This window comes from Anas platyrhynchos, chromosome 1, assembly GCF_047663525.1.
Source record: "Anas platyrhynchos isolate ZD024472 breed Pekin duck chromosome 1, IASCAAS_PekinDuck_T2T, whole genome shotgun sequence".
Taxonomy (NCBI): Eukaryota; Metazoa; Chordata; class Aves; order Anseriformes; family Anatidae; genus Anas; species Anas platyrhynchos.
Genome location: NC_092587.1, coordinates 24031516 through 24052658, shown reverse-complemented (window position 1 = coordinate 24052658; position 21143 = coordinate 24031516). Strand labels below are relative to the sequence as shown.

The following is a 21143-nucleotide window of genomic DNA, read 5'->3' as shown; positions in this document are numbered from 1 at the left end:
TCTAATTTTTCCTAGCAACAGGTGAACAAGGTCAGAATTAAAGAAGAAACATTTTCACATTCTCCAAGAGACTCTTTCATCTGAAACTTACAACTAAGTGTTGCTGCTTTACTTAAAAAGATCTAATGCACAAGTCCTGAATTTCTATTTTTTCCTTACTGCAGTAAGAACACTAGAGAACCAAAATGTCATGACAAAGCATCTCAAACGATTTCTCAGTTTTGCAGATCGAAAGGTTTAGGTAATTAGCCAAACTTTAGGGCGGTTATACACAACAGTCTCCTTGACATTTGAAGAGTCCCTGCTCAGTAACTACTCTGAGCAAGTGGGACTGATCAAACAAACAGGAGTGGAAAGCAGAAATGTGACAATAGTGTGCAATAGCTTTGCAGAAATCAGTTGCAATCCTCCCATAAAACAGAGGTAATGACATTTGCTGGGTTAGATCTACTCCACCATCTTCTGCACAAACAGCAGACCAGAGCTTATATATAAACCTTGTTAGAAAGCCCTGTTTGCTTCCACAAAAGCCAGTTAGCATTACATACTGCACCAAAGGAAAAGAATTCGGGAATTCTGCTAAGCACCAAGCAAGTACAAAATGAAGCTGTTTGGTTTGCAAACGTGACTAGAAAGAAAAGCAAGTAGGATACACATTCATTTTTGTTTCAAAGAGACAGACATAGGGCAATTAAGCAGCAAAAGCAATACATGCAAGCTGATGGAAGCTGAACCCAGAACATTAACCTCAAGTTGGCGCCTTAGTCATCAGCACGTTTCTCCTTTGCCATCAGATTCCATACAGTAAGAATTAAAAGCCGCCAGCAGCCAGGCACCATGATACTAGAAGGTACCACTGTGCTTAGGCTTAAAAGCAAACAGCACAAAGCCCAGTTCCCAACATCACCTTCTTGGTATTTAAATGGAAATACTAGGATTACTTCACCTCTCCATTTTTTAAATACGTAGCAGACTGAACTGTATTCAGCAAGACTCCTTGTGGGCTCCAACTGAACTTGTATCTCAGAGGATTGTCAGAGTGCTCTGGAGCTGGTAGGCCACCACAGAAAGAAGTGTAGGATACAACCTGTCAGATTTGTCCACAGGGAAGAAACAATGAATGGATGACAGACGCAAGATGGAAACAGTACAGAGCTACCCTGCAGAATCCCTGCTAGTTGTTAAACTTCTTGATGACATTACCCCCAAACAGGCCAAATCACCTGCAGTGAGGGAAACAAAGAACTTCACTGAACAACTGCATCAATCTGCCACAATGCAGGCACTGCTTATAAAGGAGAGGAAACAAAAACATACACTGGAGCAAGCCCATCTTAGGTAACAGACTCTCACCAATTGGTTTAGCTGGCACCAAATTCCCAGCATCAGAAAAAATATAAGGTGTCCTGAACCCATCACATACCAGTGACATGCCCAAAAGCTGGCTGGTGTTAAAGGAATGGCTTTACTAATAAAATCCTGGCAGAATCACATGCAGCCTGACAACCTTACCGTGGCACCAACTTCTTTTGCCTTGTCAATACATTCCATTGCCAACATATGGTCAAGACCAGGATCCAAGCCCACTTCACTGATAACTGTAATACCAGCAGCTTCTACACTAAAAATAGCAGAAAAGAAGAAGCGTCAGAATATTCACTATTAGAGGCCTTTTGTTCATGAAATCTGTCCAAGGGAGGCCCAACAAACTTTCCCCAACACAGTAAATTCTGCATTCTTTCTGCAGCTTGTGGAAAAAAAAAAAAAAAACAAACAAACAGATGTTAAAACCCCAAGGGTACAATTGTGCTAAAAGTCACCATAGCCTTGATTTCTCTTACTTTGATGCAACATCTATGGGCTGGTGAAAAAATAAATTTCTACAAGCTACACTGTATCCTATGTTCTCCTGGACAGTGCTTTACTGCCTTCCTGCATCAATGTAGAAGACAAAACAAGGTTGGTTGTAATGGCCCGTAACAGATCCTACAGAAGGAGAGAGATTGAAAGGTCTTTTTTCCCAAGCTGTAAGCAATTTATTTATTTTTTTTAATAAAAACAATTGCCTAGCTTCCAAAGCAGCTCACATCACCACAAACGAGGGTGATTTATTTTAAAATAAAAGTTTATTAATAAAAAACACTTTTCGTATTGACAAATGAGAAGGAGAATTCTTCTGGTTTGGGGGTTTGTTTTTTTTGGAGTTTTTATTTTGGCAAAAGCAGTATGAACTCTTGACATCACAGCAATATGAGAAGTTCATAAGCCTCTCTCATTCCTGCAGCCCTGGTTCTTTACCTGTCTAGCTTTCTCCATTTTATCATTTTCAGAGACATTGCATGTCAGATTCCTATCTCACTCACTTGAATTGACTCCAGAGATTCCAGTACTGCGACTCAGAGAATCACCTAAACGAAGCCACAGGCCAAAAACAATTTTAAATCATATAAAATACGTAGACAACAGAAACATTAGAGTAATTAGAATTGTAAACAGTTTGAGACTAATGTACAATAAGCCAAGAATGAGTTTTCATAAGAGGAAGACGAAGACAATTAAGCTTTCTGCCACTGGTAGAACAGGACAGCCCAGCTTCTCCTTCAAATATCTACACAAGTTTGAGGGGGGAAGACAAGGCATATTAACATGAAATAAGCTGGGGCACGCAGAACAGTATACTCCAGTTGCCAGAGCAGTAGCCTGAGCAGGTTGCAGCATGCATCCTTCACACTGTTCTGTTACTGTCTCTGTGTGCAACTTTGGGGAAACGTATCTGGTCCTTGTTTAAAAAAAGGGAAAGGGACAGAATGCAGAAAACACTAATTAAAGGTTGCAGATGTAAAACACTACAAAATGTTCACACCAAATATGCACCAAAGAAGGAAGCAATACCAGAGAGAGACTCTCACACCTACCTCTTCTGGAGTTCTTTCATAGCAGGTGTTAAGTAGCTTGCTGTTACCAAGTTCACTTTGTTGTTAATACATTTCTTAGCAACCAAAGGATGTGCTGAGTAAGGCAGCAAACTGCAAATGAAAGAGAATTACACAACATCAAAATCCAATCCATTACTTATGCCAAATCCAATCCGTTACTTATGCCGTCACTGAAAAGACTCTCACTGATGGTTTTGTGTGCCTACAGAAAAGCTCAACTACATGCACCCATCACATCTGCCTTGCTCCAGGTTGCTTCATACCTACACAAGTGAAATGTCACCCACCCTATCAGAAGTCACTGTCAGATGCACTCAGAACAGGGTACAAAACAATATGGGAGTCATTCTTTAGACAACATTGCTGTCATTTTTCCTTGGAGGGAAAACAGAATAAAAAAACATAGACCTCTTTTCAATACCATCTTCTAAACAGGCATGCTGAAGGTTTAGAAGATACAGAACTGTAAAACCATCCTTGAGAATCCTTTCATTACAACAATCCAGCTGATACACTTTGCAAAAAGCATGTTCTAGCTAGAAAAGAAACAACACTCATGACTTCCATTGCAAAACGGACAAAATGGTAAGGTCATTTCCTCCCATTTCAATAACTGGAAAGACATCTTCCTTAACTGGATATTCAGGTGAAATCACCAATATGTCAGAATTTTTACTCCTCCTGAAAACATGCAAACTTGATCCTAGGCACACATAAGCTGATAGACACAACTGGCTCCTCTTACTAAAGTTATCCAAGTAATTGGTGAACACTTAAAAAGAGAAGCTGCAATCAAAGTTCCTTTCAAAGTCTATCCCTGACACCTCTCTACACAAGAAGGCAGTGGCCAGTTACAACTATTTACATATACAAATATGATCCCAGTTCTCGGGCATTAAGAAAGAAGTGGCCATCTAGGCTCCATCAAAAGGTCTAGCAAACTGAGGGCAGTCACATAAGGTCATTTACACAGTTACAATGCTGATTTAGGCCGTGAACTAGGAGAAAGAAGCAGCATGACTTTGAGTTGAGCCTATCGTGTTTTACTCAGAATTCTGACCTGATCACAAGGTCGTGTTTCTTCACCAAAGAGGACAGCTTTTCCTCATGCTTAAGGACATCCATATGAACTGAAGTGACATTGCTGAATTTTTCTGTCAGTTGTTCAAGTTGTTCCTCCATGACAGATGCTGTTTTAAAAATAAAACACACCATTACCTAATTATGAACAAGTCCAAAGTGTGCCCAGGTATAACTGCTGTACATATGCCTGCTTCTTTCCAAAGAGAAGCAGTTGCACAGATACTTTCTCACTAGCAGTTGAAGAAAAATTAAGCATGAAGCACTTTACTTCCTCTGAAGTAGTCAATATTATAATCGATTTCCAGTGTCAAGCCATGGCTGCTATAACTCAAGAACAATAACCTAAGAACGTTTACTCTCAGAAGAGCCCCAGGCTGCTCTTTACTAACAAACACCCACAATTAGCACCATTATGGGTTTACTTAAAACAAAGTTTAAGCTGCAATCTTCCTCCTGTCAGCAGACTAGGTCAACACAAATTATTTATGCAAAACTAGAAGTCATCATCCTGCTTTGATGCTGATGAAGAAGTAGGTTCTCCGAAAAAGTACAAGTATGCCTGAAGGGGCTGGTGGTACTTCTGGTTGAGCATAGTAGAGCTGCTATGTTTTTCTGCTGATCATCTTTATTCGATTTTCCAAGACCTCACATGGTAATTATTATTTTAATCCAGATTAGCTGCTGCCTTCTCAATAGCTGTGTCTACTTCTCTGGAGATGTCCAGAATATTAATGGAAAAATAGTTGGGAGTGGGAGTCAAAAGGAACATACAAAAAAAGAACTTGAAAAAAACGGAGATAAAACCAAAGTAGGAGTAGTAACAAACAGGAACTTAATGACATCCCACATTCATTAAGCAGTAATTCTTCTTTTCCCTATTTATTCAGTGGACAATCACACAACAGACTTGATCTTCATGCTTTGATCTGGGAGGGATGTCAGCCCTTAACCTTTACTTAGGGATAGACCCTTTTACCTAAACAAGTCATCTACTGGTCTGCTTGACATAGAAAGGTGTAGGATTGTAAACTAGAATGCCAGAAACTCACTTCGAGGCCCTAGCTATATTAAATTTCTATAGGCATACATGAGCTCACCAATTTGCTGGAGAAGCAATGTACAACTAGGAAGGGCAGTGCAGGGACGGAGAGCAATTACCTCCTCCCCAAAAACACCTTTTCTTGAAGGTTTACTTCCACAAGTGAAACAAACTAATCAAATTCCTTGAAACAGGTGCAGTTTTTGTTCTTGTTTTGACTTTCACACAAAAATATGGAAAAGCCAGGCCTGGTGCTTTCCAGTTTAATGAAATACTGCATTGTGCTGACTCTTGACAGAAGATTGTAATGGAAAAAAATTTCATTTCACATAGCCACTATACTTATGGATAAATCTCCTTTAAAAAAAAAAAAAAAAGTCTTTCAAAACACTGTTTCAATATATTTTTAACAGAATTCATAGTTGTAGCCAATACCAGCTTAATAGCATAAATAAAAACAATTCGCCACTTCACCATTCGCCGCTTCTAACATAATAACTTAAAAATGTTCAGCTTTTGCTTAGGCAAAATATAACTAAAAGGCCCACATCCAATCTGACTGGTTTCAATATTTACCTAGGGCTTAGACCTACCAGCCCTGCGTGTGCTGATATTATCACTAAAAGGGAAAAAAAACAGTCTCCACCTCCCTCCTGCCTCCACTTGTTCTTTTCCTATTATTTTGCTTGCACTGCCATCAGCACTTACCATTATAAGGAAAGTGGAACTGAAAAAGCAATCCAGGTTAAAAGCAGCCAGTATTTGCTACATCTGACTTAAAATGAATTGGTTCCCCATCCTTGCTCACCACGCAGCCAGTGCAAGGAAGGCAATGGGAACACAGCCAGGAGAAAGCAGCGGGCAATGAAGGCAGCAGGTGGGGCAGAGGCTTATAGAGAATTAAAAGCATCTGTGCCTCTAAGTTAAGGCCTTATTTCCTTATGGCCTTTCCAAAGTCAAAGGGAAATAAATATTGCTAGAGGGTGATTCTCCCTATCCTACTAATCAACTTGTGTTGAGGAAACAGCACTGGGCAAAGCAGACTACAATTCAAAACAAGAAAAGATGATTACATGAAGGTTTCCTAATTAAAGATTTTATTCAAAGTCTTCAATCATTTGGATTTAAAGTGGTCTAGCCTAGCAGTAGGGAGCCAAATGTGGCACTGTGAGGTGCATTTTATGCTTTCTGTATCTACCTGCCTGCTGTTAAATATTAGCCTAAGTAACATCTTTGTGTCTCTTTCCTTCCAAGCTTTTTTTTTTTTTTTTTTTTCTTCTGGTGGTGTGTGTGTGTGCTATAGAAACTGCATGTTTTTAAGCTACCCAGATAAGAGGCACCTGCTATGTTTGCACAGAGCCTGGCAAATCAGATCTTCCAGTTCACCTGGTTTCCCTTACCACTACTGGATTGAAGGGACTTGATGCAGCCTCCACACTGGTGAGGCGATGGATGCTGCACATTTCTGTAATCCTTCCCTGTCCTCCACATCAGGCAGGTCTAATAAAAGTGTACAGCTTCCTTAGAGTGCCTCTCTTCTTCCTAGTAAGTCTTTTCCCAGGAGTTAAAAGTATTATTGTTACCACTGCAAAAGGTAACAAAAGCAGCACAGCATGAAAGTAGTATGAAAGAAAAACTAATAATAATAGAAAATTTATATAATATATACATATAAAAATAAAACTAGCAACAATTGAAACAATACAGAAATACGTTGTTTCAAAATAAATCTCTTCCTAGCAAAGTATCTTTCAGGCAATACAGCCTGGGTTTTAATTCTGAAATTGCAGAATTAGCTTAAAATCATATATCATAGAATCATAGAATCATAGAATATCCTGAGTTGGAAGGGACCCTTAAGGATCATCAAGTCCAACTCTTGACACCGCACAGGTCTACCCAAAAGTTCAGACCATGTGACTAAGTGCACAGTCCAATCTCTTCTTAAATTCAGTCAGGCTCGGTGCAGTGACCACTTCCCTGGGGAGCCTGTTCCAGTGTGCAACCACTCTCTCTGTGAAGAACCCCTTCCTGATGTCCAGCCTAAACTTCCCCTGCCTCAGCTTAACCCCGTTCCCGCGGGTCCTGTCGCTGATGTTAATGGAGAAAAGGTCTCCTGCCTCTCGACACCCCCTTACGAGGAAGTTGTAGACTGAGCATACATATATGAGCATACAGAGAAGTGTTTTGGAGATATCCAGCCTGAAATATGCTACAGATAAAACCTAAACAGAGCAATAAACAAACCTGGGTTACAGCATGAAGAATGTTTACCACCACAGTACTGGTTTTAACAACAGAGGAGACTTTACTCATACAGACGTCTATAAAACCAATTTCATCTTGTGTGAGGAGGAAAACATAACTGAGAAACAATAAAAGAGACTGACTAGCAACAACAACAATCTCAAGTCCAAAGCAGGTTAGAAGGAAAATACTTCTTTCTAATCTCCCTATAGGTTACATATGCAAACAATAAACTTTCCATGAGGCCATGTCATTTTCAAATCAATTATATAAACTCAAAATTCTCAGAAAGCTATGAAATCCTTTTCTGCAGTGCGTAACAGTAAAGGTTTTCTTTATCAGCTCTCAGAACAAGATCCGTTTAGTACTTATGAGAAAGGCTCTGCCACACAAGTTGGTTGGAATAAGTCCATACTACACATAGAAGACTTTTTTTACGTGATAAATGAGAGAAGCCTTACATACCAATTGTGATGTCAACGTTGGAATCCCTAGTGAGATATTCAAGTACAGGGCCAGAAACGTAGCCAGAGCCAAGTACTAAAACCCTCTTCTTGTTATCCATGTTCTGGGCGTACTCCCTAGAGGGGAAAATTACAGGGAAAATTAAAAACCACACGGAAGAAATAAATTGCACGCTGATAAAGCTAACAGAATAAGTATGTTTTAGTAAGTCTACAAACCAAGAGCTCTATTCAGACCAACAGTCAAAGTTGTGGCTAGCTAACCCAAAACTGGTCAATAGCTGTCAAGTACTGCTACCGTCCTGCTGCATAACTTCTAGTTTCCTTCCTCTAATATAACCAAGATCAAATCCATCAATGTCTCCACTGCTTCTCCAATTGCTACTGGATTTTGAACAGGTTTTTTTCCTCAGTTGTCATTATGTTTTCCTCAATAGCCAAATGACTGTAACCAGATCACTTGAGGACCACCAAGCTGCTTATGTCATGTTGGGCTGCCATGACTTGTCAAGGGATTCCAGTCCCTGTCTTGCCTACTTTACATCATGGAACTGCTGAATTACATAAAATAAAATAAAAAAAAAGCTCTTCTGTTGACTTATCATATAAAGTGTTCACATCAGATTCTGCGTTTCTTTTTGTCAGTCAGAACAACATAGATCAGCGATTACTTAATATGCTCTCAGAAATGCATAAATTATAGCAAGAAAATGCATTTTATCTCATTACAGCTTTCCTTTTACCTTAAAATTTATGTTGTTAAAACTAATATTGTAAAATTTTTTATTTAAAATATTTTCATCACCATGCAGTTAAAAACTGTTCAGTAAATAAAATGTTTTTATAGCACTTTTTTATTGTTGAAGAAAAGGAAGTTCTTTATTGCCCTATTGTTTAACAAAATTAGCAGTGTTATTTGAGGTTTTGTTTTTCCTACCCCATATCCTGAGAACAAATTTCAACTAATAGTTAGGGCCTTCAAAGATAAGATTTAAGAGAAACTTCCGAAGTGTATACACAAGTTCCTCAATCTCCCTTTTATCTACCAAGAGTTTACACAGGCATACCGTGCATTGTGGATAGGAGTAGGGAGAACCCTGACCTCTAGCTGACAAACTTTGCATAAAGCTCCTGCCCTCGGAAGAGGATTAACCACATTTCCACTAAATAATGGTCGTCTCAGACTTCTGGGGAGCTCTACATGGCACCTGTAAACTCATTTTTTTCTTGTTTTTTCAGTTCAAATACTACCAAAATAATGAAGGACAGTGTTGCAGCTGGTCAGAGCAACGCCTAAAGTGCATAAGAACAGGGGTACTACATGACCTAAGGCATGGCATGAAGTACAAATGGGTATCTGGGGGCGCAAAGCCTTGAACAATAGTATTGAAAGACTATCCTGAGTAGACAGTTAAATCAATACCAAATCCATCTGTCTGAAGCTCATTCCCGTCTCCTCTGTATGAGAATTTGTGAAGGTTGAATGAATCTCCGAAATTCCAATGTCCCATTCTCCATTCCTCTACTTTCAGAGGTATTTTTTGTTTTTGTTTTTAAGTAACTTTTTTCAACATTACATCTGAAAGGGACATACCAGCACATCGCCTGTCTAATCTACCTAAATGATTATTGTAAGTTACTGTACATTTTGACCTTCACACAAGTTTTATAGATCTTATTTTTTAAAAAAAAAAGTTGAGCCATGATTTAATCCATTCACAGAAGGCCTCCTAAGCCCGTCATCTCCTTTCATATGACGAACCCTAGGACCTTCCATCACCTACTACCTATTCTAATAGGACATCTTCTACAACTACACCTTCTTGAGCAAAGGAAAAGAAAGAGCTCCACTCCACCCTTCACTTATAGGAAGCAGCAGTGGTATGCAGGAGCTTGAAGCAAGTGTTGACAAAGGGGAGACTTCCCAAATAAAAGCAAGCTGTATTTTGCAGTCAAACATCTTATCACACTTATTTTAAACTTTTCCACTGTCCATAATTAGATACCACTTGGATGAAATGCAGCATGTCTATCTGGGACAGGCACAAACATGAGCTGCCAAATGATCCTCCAAGAGTGGGAACAGAATTCCAAAAAAGAACATCTCAGATTATTGCCAACTCTCTACCTACAAATTTAAATAATCCAGTTACATCAGCCTCTGAGACATCCACAGTGTTCATGGGACACGCAGCTGTAGATGAGGAACTGGTAGCAGGTTTGAGGCAAGTGAAAGGATAGAAAAAAGTTCAGTAAATCAACCCACTCCTGCATTCTGATGGCAACCAGGACAGTTCAGCTGATGTAACCTGGCTAGCATAAGTTTGAAATGTTCATGGACATTCAAAGAGAATACACAATTAGTCTAAATAGAGCCCTCAGGTACTAAACTAGACACAGCACTACTTTGTTAGAGTAATACCAGAAGCCACATAATTCTTGCAGACTCTAAACAAGAGCCTATCTTTAACTAAACCATTACACTTTATGCAGTTATCTCCCCACTTTCATATGCATTATTTCCCAAGTTCACAAGTAAAGGGAGGGTAGTGTTAGCAGGTCTTGTTTTTCTGATATCTAAGTGAGCAACACCAATGAACAACAGAACATCACATGCAATACACAGGTCTGCAGAAATAGCAAAAATCTACCCACAAAAAAACCCTTGGGAAGAAGTCTCCAGATTCTCAGGGTAGTTCACACAAGACCATGCAAATGATTATGGAGAAAGCCAAAAAAACAGATTACTGTGCTGTGTGAGGAATAAGAAAATTTGTTACTGAGACAGCCTCTTGAGGTGGTCTACTAAATAGCACAAGATAAAAACAACTGTAAGCTGTCATCTTTGAGAAGCAAACAGCATGTTACTTTGAGTGGAAAAAGCACCCATATATAATTCATCATGCACAAATTCATAACCAGACTTCTTAAAGTTCCCGAAGGAAATCTGAGAAGTCAACATACCATGCTTTTAGCATCCACTAGTGCATGCAGTACTTGTGGTCAGACCAATTTCAATTTTTACGCGATGCATACTACAGCTGGCACCGATCATGAACGTGAAACCAGAAGTATCCACTTACTGTCAAATTAACATCTTTCATAGCTAAACTATAGTGTTTGTTAATAACGGGGAGGAGAGGGAAGGGATATCCAGGTTATTTATACTTCTGTTAGTTTAATCCACTCAGTGCTACTTCTTTCATGTTACCACTGGCAGATAACTACTGAGACAGGGTCAGGATGAAGCAGCAGCTAAAGCGGTAGCTAAAGGAGTATAATGAAAAGTCAGAGTCTCACAGAGGCTCCTGGATACATCCACCTACTGAACAATGCACTTGAGCAATACTTGAAGAAACTAGACTCAAGCTACATTAGACAGCCTTTTCAGCCATTCCTTTGAAAGGACTGTATGTTACATCCATTTTAAATGGGCCAGGAAGAACATAAAAATATTGGCATGTGGTTATTTGCTGTCTCTGGTTAGTCTTGCTAACATAAGGAAGAGAAAAATGGCTATTTTCTAACTTCAGTATGAGTTAGTAACAACACATGCTAATGATTTAAACAGTCTGCATGAAGGAAGAAGATAATCAGCAAGCTAGGAGTTAAGTTAGATACAGTGCAGCAAGCTAGGAGTAAGGTAGATACAGTGCAAAATAGCAGCAGCCCACCAAAACAGAAGATAAAATAAATGCAAAAGGGGAAACAGAATGCAGAGAAGTTTATTTACAGTCCTGAACTGGACTTTAAGAAAGTATGCATTACCTGCTCTCCCTCAATTTCTGGATATATTCATACTTAGCTGTCAGTGAGCCATTGGATGCAATCACTGCCTAGAAATACATGAAACAAAGTTTGAGGGATTTTTGCACCTGTATATTTTAAAGCAGAGGCAGACAAGCAGACAGGCAAACTGCAAAACTTACATCTCGAACAACAGATGAGTAATTCTGTTTTTCAAGAGGTTCTGAGCCTTCAGATAACAGCTAGGGAGAAAATGTTATTGAAAATCAATCATTTTATTTACCGTATTTCTTTCAGAGTAAAATACCAAGTTTTTTAATAGCATTTAAATGCATGCAACAATGGCATCTTGTAGATGTAAAATTACCCTGCCACTGATCAGTGTCCTTTGACTTTTTTGAAAAGATAGGAATTCAAACAGCAGTCTTACTGTGATTGTTGAGTACCCAAAAAAACCTCAGATTTTAATACCTTTTGAAAGCTTCATCAGCAGTAGGCTACCTTCCAGAGACTCTCATGCCTACAGAAAGTTTTTGGTACTTCCCCTAAGATATCCAAGTCCCTAACATCTTGTTCACATGTTGCTTTTTGAAAGTATTGCCTCAAGACATAGAAAGCTTGTTTTTAAAAATACAAAGTCTGTTATGTTCTACAGCAGATTCATTTTAAAAATATATAGGAGACCAGAAAAGCAACAAACAGGCAGACTGCCCAAGCTTTCACCTCCTTATTGCATACATAAGATCTTACCATCTCCTCAATATATGGGAAAAGCATATCACCAAAGTACTCTGTTGCTTCTATAGGAAGCTGTGCTGGCAGATTGTCAATGGAACACATCAGAATCCCAGAGCCTTCAACACTGGAAGACAGAACACAGCTCTTCTGAACAATTTCTCCATGGTACTTGAAAGGCACCACATTTCACAAGTGTTTTCAGCTCGTGATTTTCAATATAATGTTTCACTGTACAAATTACAGGGGAAAGCAATACAAACTAAAGGCTATCCCACCTGTCATGAATAATATGCTGGTCAGCATCATACATACAAAATGGGCTGTCAATTGTTGTACACTCCGTCATAAATTCTATAGATCCTCCAGTGTCTGCTGAAATGTCACATATTGCCAGAAGTCTAAAGCAAACAAATAATAAAAAAAAAGAACAGAACACAGTATTATCCAAATTACAAACAAACATATAACAGATCACAAGTCAACACCGGGGGGAAAAAAAAAAAAGAGAGAGAAACATGAGAAGAATTACGAACCTTGTAGTTTCATCCTACTTAACCAACGTAGAAGTCAACACACCACAATGACCTACATAAATGCAAAGGAAATCTAGACCTGTTTTAGTCATAAAACTTCCGTTCACATCAACAGGATCCAAATTTCATCCATAACTTCTCGAACACCAGAAGAATCCACTCATTCACCATCTTTCTCTGTACTTCCTGTGCTGTCAACACCTCCAATTCCCCCAACCTACCAGTGAGCAGTCCTGTGCCAGAATGACTTCACCGTTGAACGAGATGGCTGCCTCCCAGACAGCTGGCACTGGTGGAGTGTTCATGAGCCTTACTCACAACCTCTGGCTCTACTCAACGTTAACTCTCAAAATCTCTATTTGTTAGGTACCATAAATAAATGTGTCACAAATGGGCAAAGAGACAACGGCCTGCTTCCTTACCAGGATACATAGCCATATCCTCCCAAGATACATCTTCAGGACAGTCTACCAGAGAACTATTACAGTATTGGCCAAGCTATTAAAGAAAGGGTGGGCTCCTACCCACACTGAAAGGAGCCTAACCCTGGATTTGCACCCTACATTCCATATTGAAAGCTATTTAGGGTTGAGAAGTATTCCAGCTACCCGCTGCAGACATCAGAGCTGGTAAGAAACAGTTACTGACTTGTACAAGTCAAGAGGAGAAAAAGAACTTGTCCACTCTGAAACTCTGTTCATGCATAGAAATTTCTAGCAGTAATGGTGCAGTAAGCACACATCCCAGATGTCAGAAAATGTTTGCATTGCATTCTGCACAAGGGTCAAATGCAGAACTACCTTTGCAGAAAGACAGATACCTCTTAATTGTTTCTACTGTGATGTTTTCAGAAACTCTGAACTGTGAAAACAACACTGCCAATCACAGAACAAAAGCAGGAGCAACAAGATGTTTTGCAGCATGTAAGAACATTAAGAAACAAAATCACTTGCCAGACACTATCACAAAACTGCTTAGCATTATGACTCGATGCTGCAGAATTGCCACTAGTGAAACAAGGTGCCTTACTTGTGTGGTAGCTCAGGACAGCCCTCCGGTGCACCTGCAGCAGATCTAACTGGCATGAGCAGCTTCTGAGCATCCTGTCGACTTAACAAGCGAGGAGTATGTTGTTCCCAGTATATGCCGTTAATTAAACAAGTCGTGTAGGGTGCAATCTGCAAAGAAAAGTACAGATGCCCGATGTTCCCATCTAGCACTTTACAAAGTTGAAAGCTCCGGGTCCAATATTTTAAATGAATGCTCTCTCAATCAACAGATATGCAAAGGAATACTAACTACCAACGCTCTGTGGAAAACCTTTCATAAAAGAACAAAAGAGATGCTCACATCAGTGTTGAAGCGAGAAGTGTAAAGTTCTGGATGTTTATCATAGTCTACTGGATCATACATTCCATCGTGCTTCCTCACAAGATGATGGTGCCGACTTAACACTGTCCCATAAACTTTTCTGAGGTCTGAGGAAAATATAATAATAATAATTAGCTGTTATACTTGGAGAAAAGGGGTTCCAATGTTTTTAATCACATTTATCATCACTGCATACCTCCAGATTGGGAAACTTCCTTTAACTCATGTGGTTCCACAAATTCACATGGCAGAGCATTGAACATTTCTTGGGCGCCCTGTAAAGCAAAAGTAGGATTCCGAATGAGCAGAGAACAAAGAGATAGTGTAACATTGCTCATTTGGTCTGTGAAAACAGGTACAAAAATGCCACATTCAGCTTGACAGTCCTGCCCAAGAACATCTTCACAGATGTAGATCCCGTTTCACACACACCCCTGCTCTCCAAAATAAAGCTGCCTGGACTCCACACACAAGGAATTTACATCACTCCCCACTACTGCAGAATGCCTGGCCCAAAATCTAACATCTGTTTTATATTTCCAACAGCAGAGCTGAAAGGCCTCAACTCAGCCACAATAGACAGCTTTGCTGCCTTCTGAGGAGCAGTTTCTCTTTAGTGAAGACCCCTGAAGCCACTCCTCACCAACCAGGATGTTCTAAAGGCAAAGAACTTCAAAATGACTTTCCCAAAGAGCTGTGACTGCAAAACATGGGCCTTTCAGACAAGCCATCCATTTTTTGAGAAGGCACTCATTTACATGGCAATGCTTTCACTTTAGAGCTGGAGGCTTGTTAACTGGTCTTTGTTGCCAGAAGCACGTGTCTTTTCCCTACCTCCTAGACAACAGCTCCAAAGTCTGGTATTTGTAAGCCACATCAATGTTACTAAAAAAGAGAAAAATCCTCAAGTATTAGAAAGGTAATTCTTTCCCCGTAATTTACCAGACTGATTCAACACACCTTGTGAGCCCAGAGGGGAGAGAGGGAGACAAAAATCACGCAGGTGGGAAAAGAGACAGGAGGAGTAAGTCTTAACCCATTTGTCATGGTAAGAAGTTAGCATAGTCAGCCTTGTCAGGCATGATCTCACATTAAAGGCATTTGTTTAGGGTACTTAAAAATTCTTATGGCATTGAAAAACCTGAAGTGCAAGCAAACAAAATGAACCTATCTTAACCCATTTAACCTGACGCATCAAATGCTAAGAAGTTCTATTAAAAGTAATATAGTATTTCACCCTGAAGACAGAATTCTTACCTTAGAAACATTACCAGTGCCTGTAAACACAAATGTCAAGGGCCCAACTGACTTTGGCATCAGTCCCAGAGAAATTTCATACCCGGCATCGCGTACTGCCTGCACGGCCTGACTGCTATTTCTGTAGTTATGTGCCATCCCAATGTGCTGAAATCAAAGGCACAGAGTCATTAGATGGGATATTTGCCAGATCCAAATACTGAAGATTATTCAAAACCTGTACATCATTTTGCTGAAGAACAATATACATATACTCTTACCATGAAGGGAGTGTGATGTCCCAGGGCTAAAAACCGTAATCCCAACCCATGCAAAATGTTGATCATTCCTATAGGTTAAAAAAAAGAAAAATCACACCATCAGTGTTAATTACGAATATACACAGTTAGAAACTGCAGAGACTTACTGAAGTCTAACATCATCCTGGATATTTTTGCTTGTGCTATAATATTGTTACTTACAAAGAAAGTCTATACAACACCAGGGAAGGAGAAATTCAATAGCAGGCCATAACCTTAAGCCTGCTGTTGACCTACATTATTCATTCCAACACTATTTAATACTTGGATATCCTTTTATCAGATGCAAACACATCACCAGATTCCAAAGAAGGAGATAATACAGAGAGCTTCCTGAAGAAACAACAGAAGCTGTTTCAAACCACAGGACGGTCAGCAACAATATCCTTCAAAACTCTCTTCAGTTGACCTTGACATGAAGTCTGCCTCAGGTTAGCTGAACAGATGAATGGGACTTCAAAACAACATAAAATAGTAGATTTGCCAGGAATCCATGGGACTGTTTGACACATAGTCTGATCAAAAGCGGGCAGCACAAAACAGAAAGCAAAAAAGCTCTTAAAAGCAACACAACAATTAAAAATGCATTGCAAAGCCCCAGCGTTCAGGAGACATACAGAACCAGAAGTATTACAGGAAGTTACTTGGTGCAAGCCTGCCTTTACTTTATGCACTATACCTGCTACACCAGCCCACTTTCCAAAGGCCACAACTCGCATTCCTTTATGATCAACCATTTTTTCATAGTCAAACAGTCGAATTTCCTGAAAATACATAGCAAATTGAATATTAAAATTTCCCGTGAATGCACAGTCAGTGGCACACTGCTTTCCTAGGAACCACCTTTTCATATGCCTTTGTCATCCTTCCTATAGAGGCCAATAGGAAGATATGAGGAAGGCAAATAATTCAGAACAAGATTTATGTATAAAAATTAAAACGTAAAAACTACATTAGTCTCTGCCCTGCCTGTTCACCCTTGGCACAGAGCACCCCCACAGGCCACTCCAACTTCTGCAGGCCACATCTCTGGCCAAGAGGTTGCTTTTGCTTGGTTTGCTTGTTTTGTGCAAATTGGCTGCATCCCTCAGTGAGGGCCAATACTCCCCACAAGCCTGTGTTCACGCAGCATAAACATCTCCTGAGCACACACCATGCTCACAGCTCATCTGCCTTATGCACATACACACAGTAGCACTGCAAGCAAGAGATCTGCTGGGCAAAAAATACTCAGCTCCAGGCAGGGATACTGAAAATGGTCCTATCAGCTATCTACGCATATACATGTTGGAAGCAACCATACAAGGCAGCAAGCTTTCTACCAGGACTAAGTTCAGTTTGAGCTCCACGCTGTTCCTTGTTCTGACAGCATTTACCTGTCTTAGAATCTCATCCAGAAGGGGCATGTTTGCCTCCTGGGCTTTAATAGTGTGAGAAAAGAAGGCATAATTCTTTTTAGGAATTAATTTGTCCTCTGGAGGTCTCTTCACACCCACTATCAGAGAAGCTTCAGAAATGTCTTCCTGAATAATGCCACCTGCTTTGACGTAGTCCTATAAAAGACAAAAATCACGTATATGTTTCTGTTTCTTTCCATATTCATAGCTCTAAGCACGAAAGCAACTCAAGCAGAGGACAAACAGAAAATTCTACAAAGTAGAAACCAGTTACCGCATGTGATAAATTCCTAAGTCTCATTTTCAAAAGGGGTATCAAACATCAAACTGAATTTCTATGCTAATATACTATTATATGAGGCTAAAACATAGTTACATATTAGCAAAATCATTCATCTTAAATTCACAGACTACAAAGAGAACATTTTATTACAGTTAATTATAGTATTACAGTAATGAACAGCCCTTTGTAATGTGTTGAAACACTTGGAAATAAGTTTAGAGAAATCTGACAAATGAGTCTGATGATGTACGATTTTATAAAACTGTGTAAGTCCACGCTGAAGACCAACTTCTAAAAGAATGTTTATCCATACGAAAATATATTTTTGCTCCCCCTTAACTCAAAAACATTGTTAAAATTCCAGCCTTCAACATTGTACTTGTGTATCTAATGTGATACATGCTTTGGTGAAAACCAGCATTGTGTCCTAACTGAAGGGTGATAGTGCAAGTGATCACTAATTCCCTACTTATGTTTCAGTTTTCATCTGTTGGCTCAGATACCTTAGAGCAGTGTTACCGCTGCTACAAGAATTGTAAAAGCTCTCAGTCTTGAAGCCCACAGCATTAAAGAAACTTTTCTTCTGATTTTACACAAGGAATGGGATTCAAGCAGGAGTGGGATTCACAATTGGAAGATGCATAATTCATTATTTAAAAAAAATACTTATTTTTTAGTATTGCCTCTATAAAAACAAAAGAGAAAAACCCATCAGTTTTAAATTAATCCCCATGTCTCTACTTCAAAAGCACCTTGCACTTCTTCAGAGACAGGTGAAAGGGAGAGTAATCGTTAAGAACAGCTCCAAAAACCCACTGATGTGTCAACATTAATTACATTAAAAGGATAAACAAACTAGTCCTTTTTCTTTACACCAGGACACAACAACTTCTCATTTAACAAAATGAGTGATAGGTTTTCTCATGTGCATCCTTCGAGTACTACTTTTCCTGCACTATGCTTCACAGTCAAGCTATTGGCTTGCTCATCTAACTCAGAATGGGACCTTACCTTCTCATGGATGGCTCTCCGGTTTGACGGCTGCACCAGGACTTTGTACCCCATCTGTGTCAGTTCCTTAACATGCTTTGGTGCTAGGGGTGCTCTCCTTTCCCATGCATTAACGTCTTCTCTCCTGATTGCCAGCACAGACTTGTGATGGTACCGACACTTGGCATGACGGAACGCACACTTACCGTTTGTGTGACTGAAGGCTCGGAGCATGGTAAAGCCTGATGGCAGCAAAGACAAAGGAGTAAAATAACCCTGCTACACAGATGCTTCAAACATAATTTGTGCAAAAGTTCTGGTCTCCTTTAACATCTGCTGTATAACACAAAACAGGTACTTTATACTCTAGTTACACCCTACTTCTGTGAGACAGGAATTTGCTTTCATTCTTAAATGGCACTAAGCCAGCGGGTACTTTGGTGCATCTCAGATTGGTGGGGTGGCCTTACAGAAACAAGCTGCTTGTCCTACTGTAAACAAAGGCTTTCAATGTGTTCATCATAACAACTTTTTTTTTTTTAATTGTGCTGCTTTTTTTATTAAAAAAAAAAAAGTGGAAACCTAAAGATACCAATACATTTGCCAGCATAAACATGCAAAGACCAACTGCTTCTCAAAGCTTGCATCAAAAGAAGCAACAACCAAGCAATAAATACATTGAAGAAAAAAAAAATAGAGCACAGGCTGTAATGCAAGCAGAAGAGAAAGAAGAGAAAGTCCAACATGTGAAACCAATGCTAAGTATGTGTACATAACTAAGTCTTACACAAGTCGAAAACCGTGGAAGATAAGGAAGAGACCACAGCCATTTGCTTAGCAGAGATTGTATATGTGGTCAGGAATGGAATGTTTTCTTCCTAATTAAAACATTATGCAAAATGAAAAAGCTTCCTTAGGAGAGATTCCATGGCAGAGGATTATCCCTTTATTTCTTCTCTCCTCTTCTTCACTCCTACATACCACTGCTCAGCTCTGCTGTGAATGGCAAGGTGTCAGCACCACATACCTGGGAGTCTAAGTACTTCAGGTGTTCATGAGATTAAAAGATGGGGATCTCAAACACAGGGCCTTTAAAGACGTGAATTTCCTATTCAAAGCAATTTTAACTGATGGAAATAACTAATTAAACCTCTGATATTCCAGTCACTTGGAAAATCCTGTTTGTCCTCACGCCTCAATCTTGTAAAAAAATCTATATCTAGGCCTTAAAAGGCCCCATCTAACTCAAGGCTTGCTTAAGGAGAAAAACCAGTCTGCTAAAGAAGGCATAAGCAGGAGCACACAGTCCTCCATGCAAGCTCTGCGGGGGCACTCCTACCGTCACCACGCTCGTCCACGAGCGCAAGTTGATGTCCAGAGGCTGGGGCTGTACGATCCTGCTGCAGATCAGCACATTCGGAGGGTCCTCGGGGAGCCTGTCTGTGCCTCGTGGAGCTCGAGGAAAGCTGGACGCCCACTGCTACCCTGTAATATGATGGCGAGAGTGGTCAGCACGGAGAGCTGGCTGCCTGCACCCAACCCTGCAGACCTACGGGGAGAAAAACACTGCTCCCAAGAGGGAGCGGGACAGGGGAACGGGGCCGGCAGGCAAACACTCGCCGTGACCTCTGGCAGGCCCAAAGCTCGCAGCGGGGCCTCCCGGTGCGTGCCCAGGCACCCAGCGGGGCCACAGGGCCGGGGCTGGCGCCGACACTGCAGCAGCACGGGGCGACGGGGCAGGGGGAAAACACGGATATATATTAAAAATAATACCAATATGTTAAAAATAGAGAGGTATACACTTAAAATAATAATAGTAGGTTAAAAATATAGATACATACATTAAAAATGATAGGTTAAAAATATAGATAGACGTTACAAATAAATATAATATGTTAAAATATACAGGTGTACGTTAAAAATAACAATATATGTTAAAAATAGTAATGTATATTGAAGATGATATAAAATTATGAGTGAACACACAGCAGGAACGCACGGGGCGGCAGCACACGGCTGCGGAGCGGGCCGGCCGCCCTTCCCCGGGCGGGTTTTCCCGCTGGAGCCCCGTTCCCCCACCGCCGCCACCCCGAAGCGTGCCCCGGCCGCTGCCGCCCTGCCCTGCCCTGCCCTGCCCCGGCCCCTGGAGGGCCGCGGAGGCGGCGGCGGCCCCGGGCAGCGCCGAACCTACCTCGGGCCGGCCGGGCGGGGGCACGGCGCTGCTGCCCCCCCCCCTCCCTTCCCTCCGCCCGCCGCCGCCGCTGCCCCGGCCTCGCCACCGCCCCGGGGCGCCAGCCAACCAGCGGCCGCCCTCCGGCTACACCCTCCGCCCGCCGCCAATGCGGAGCGCCCGCGGCGTGGCGTCACGGCGGGCGCCGGCAACGCCTCCCCAACGCCCCCCCGGTTCCTGGAAGGAGGGCGGGGGGGGGGGGGTTGGAGCACCCCCGCCTCGCTGCCCGCTGCCCGTCCCGAGGGCAGGTGGCCCTCCGCAGGCGGCTTTCCGCGCAGTTTGCTCGCTTTTCTGTAAAGCCTGCCTTTTTTCATCCGCAGCTTCTCGTATTTACACTGGCACATGGGCTGTTTTTCCCTGTTTTGTGTAAGTCGTGTAATCACAGAAGCATTGAGGCTGGAAGAGACCTCCAGCTCGTCTGGTCCAACCATCCCTCTACCACCACTGTCACCCACTAAACCATGTCCCTAAGTACCAGGTCTAACCTTTCCTTGAACACCCCCAGGGACAGTGACGCCACCACCTCCCG

At 41.0% G+C, this 21143-nt stretch overlaps 1 protein-coding gene across 4 annotated transcripts in view; it reads right to left on the bottom strand.

Annotated features, from left to right (window-relative positions):
* The window catches only part of AASS (aminoadipate-semialdehyde synthase), a 30559-nt gene extending 9876 nt beyond the window's left edge, over positions 1–20683 (bottom strand). The window contains exons 1-19 of one of the 4 annotated variants that reach the window (XM_027458001.3): positions 20576–20683; positions 19724–19869; positions 18406–18626; positions 17091–17267; positions 16394–16478; positions 15676–15743; positions 15416–15562; positions 14355–14433; positions 14138–14265; positions 13817–13965; positions 12530–12652; positions 12267–12378; positions 11699–11758; positions 11538–11605; positions 7771–7886; positions 3997–4126; positions 2916–3026; positions 1513–1621; positions 947–1087 (exon numbers count right to left, since the gene is read on the bottom strand). In XM_027458001.3, the coding sequence (XP_027313802.2) occupies positions 947–1087; positions 1513–1621; positions 2916–3026; positions 3997–4126; positions 7771–7886; positions 11538–11605; positions 11699–11758; positions 12267–12378; positions 12530–12652; positions 13817–13965; positions 14138–14265; positions 14355–14433; positions 15416–15562; positions 15676–15743; positions 16394–16478; positions 17091–17267; positions 18406–18618 (2016 nt within the window). In that variant the 5' untranslated portion in view covers positions 18619–18626; positions 19724–19869; positions 20576–20683. Of the gene's footprint in view, positions 1–946; positions 1088–1512; positions 1622–2915; positions 3027–3996; positions 4127–7770; positions 7887–11537; positions 11606–11698; positions 11759–12266; positions 12379–12529; positions 12653–13816; positions 13966–14137; positions 14266–14354; positions 14434–15415; positions 15563–15675; positions 15744–16393; positions 16479–17090; positions 17268–18405; positions 18627–19723; positions 19870–20370; positions 20551–20575 lie in introns of those variants that run through there. The other 3 variants (XM_027458010.3, XM_072033341.1, XM_038186589.2) reach the window with 3 other exon arrangements.
* Between the last annotated feature and the right edge of the window lie 460 nt (positions 20684–21143).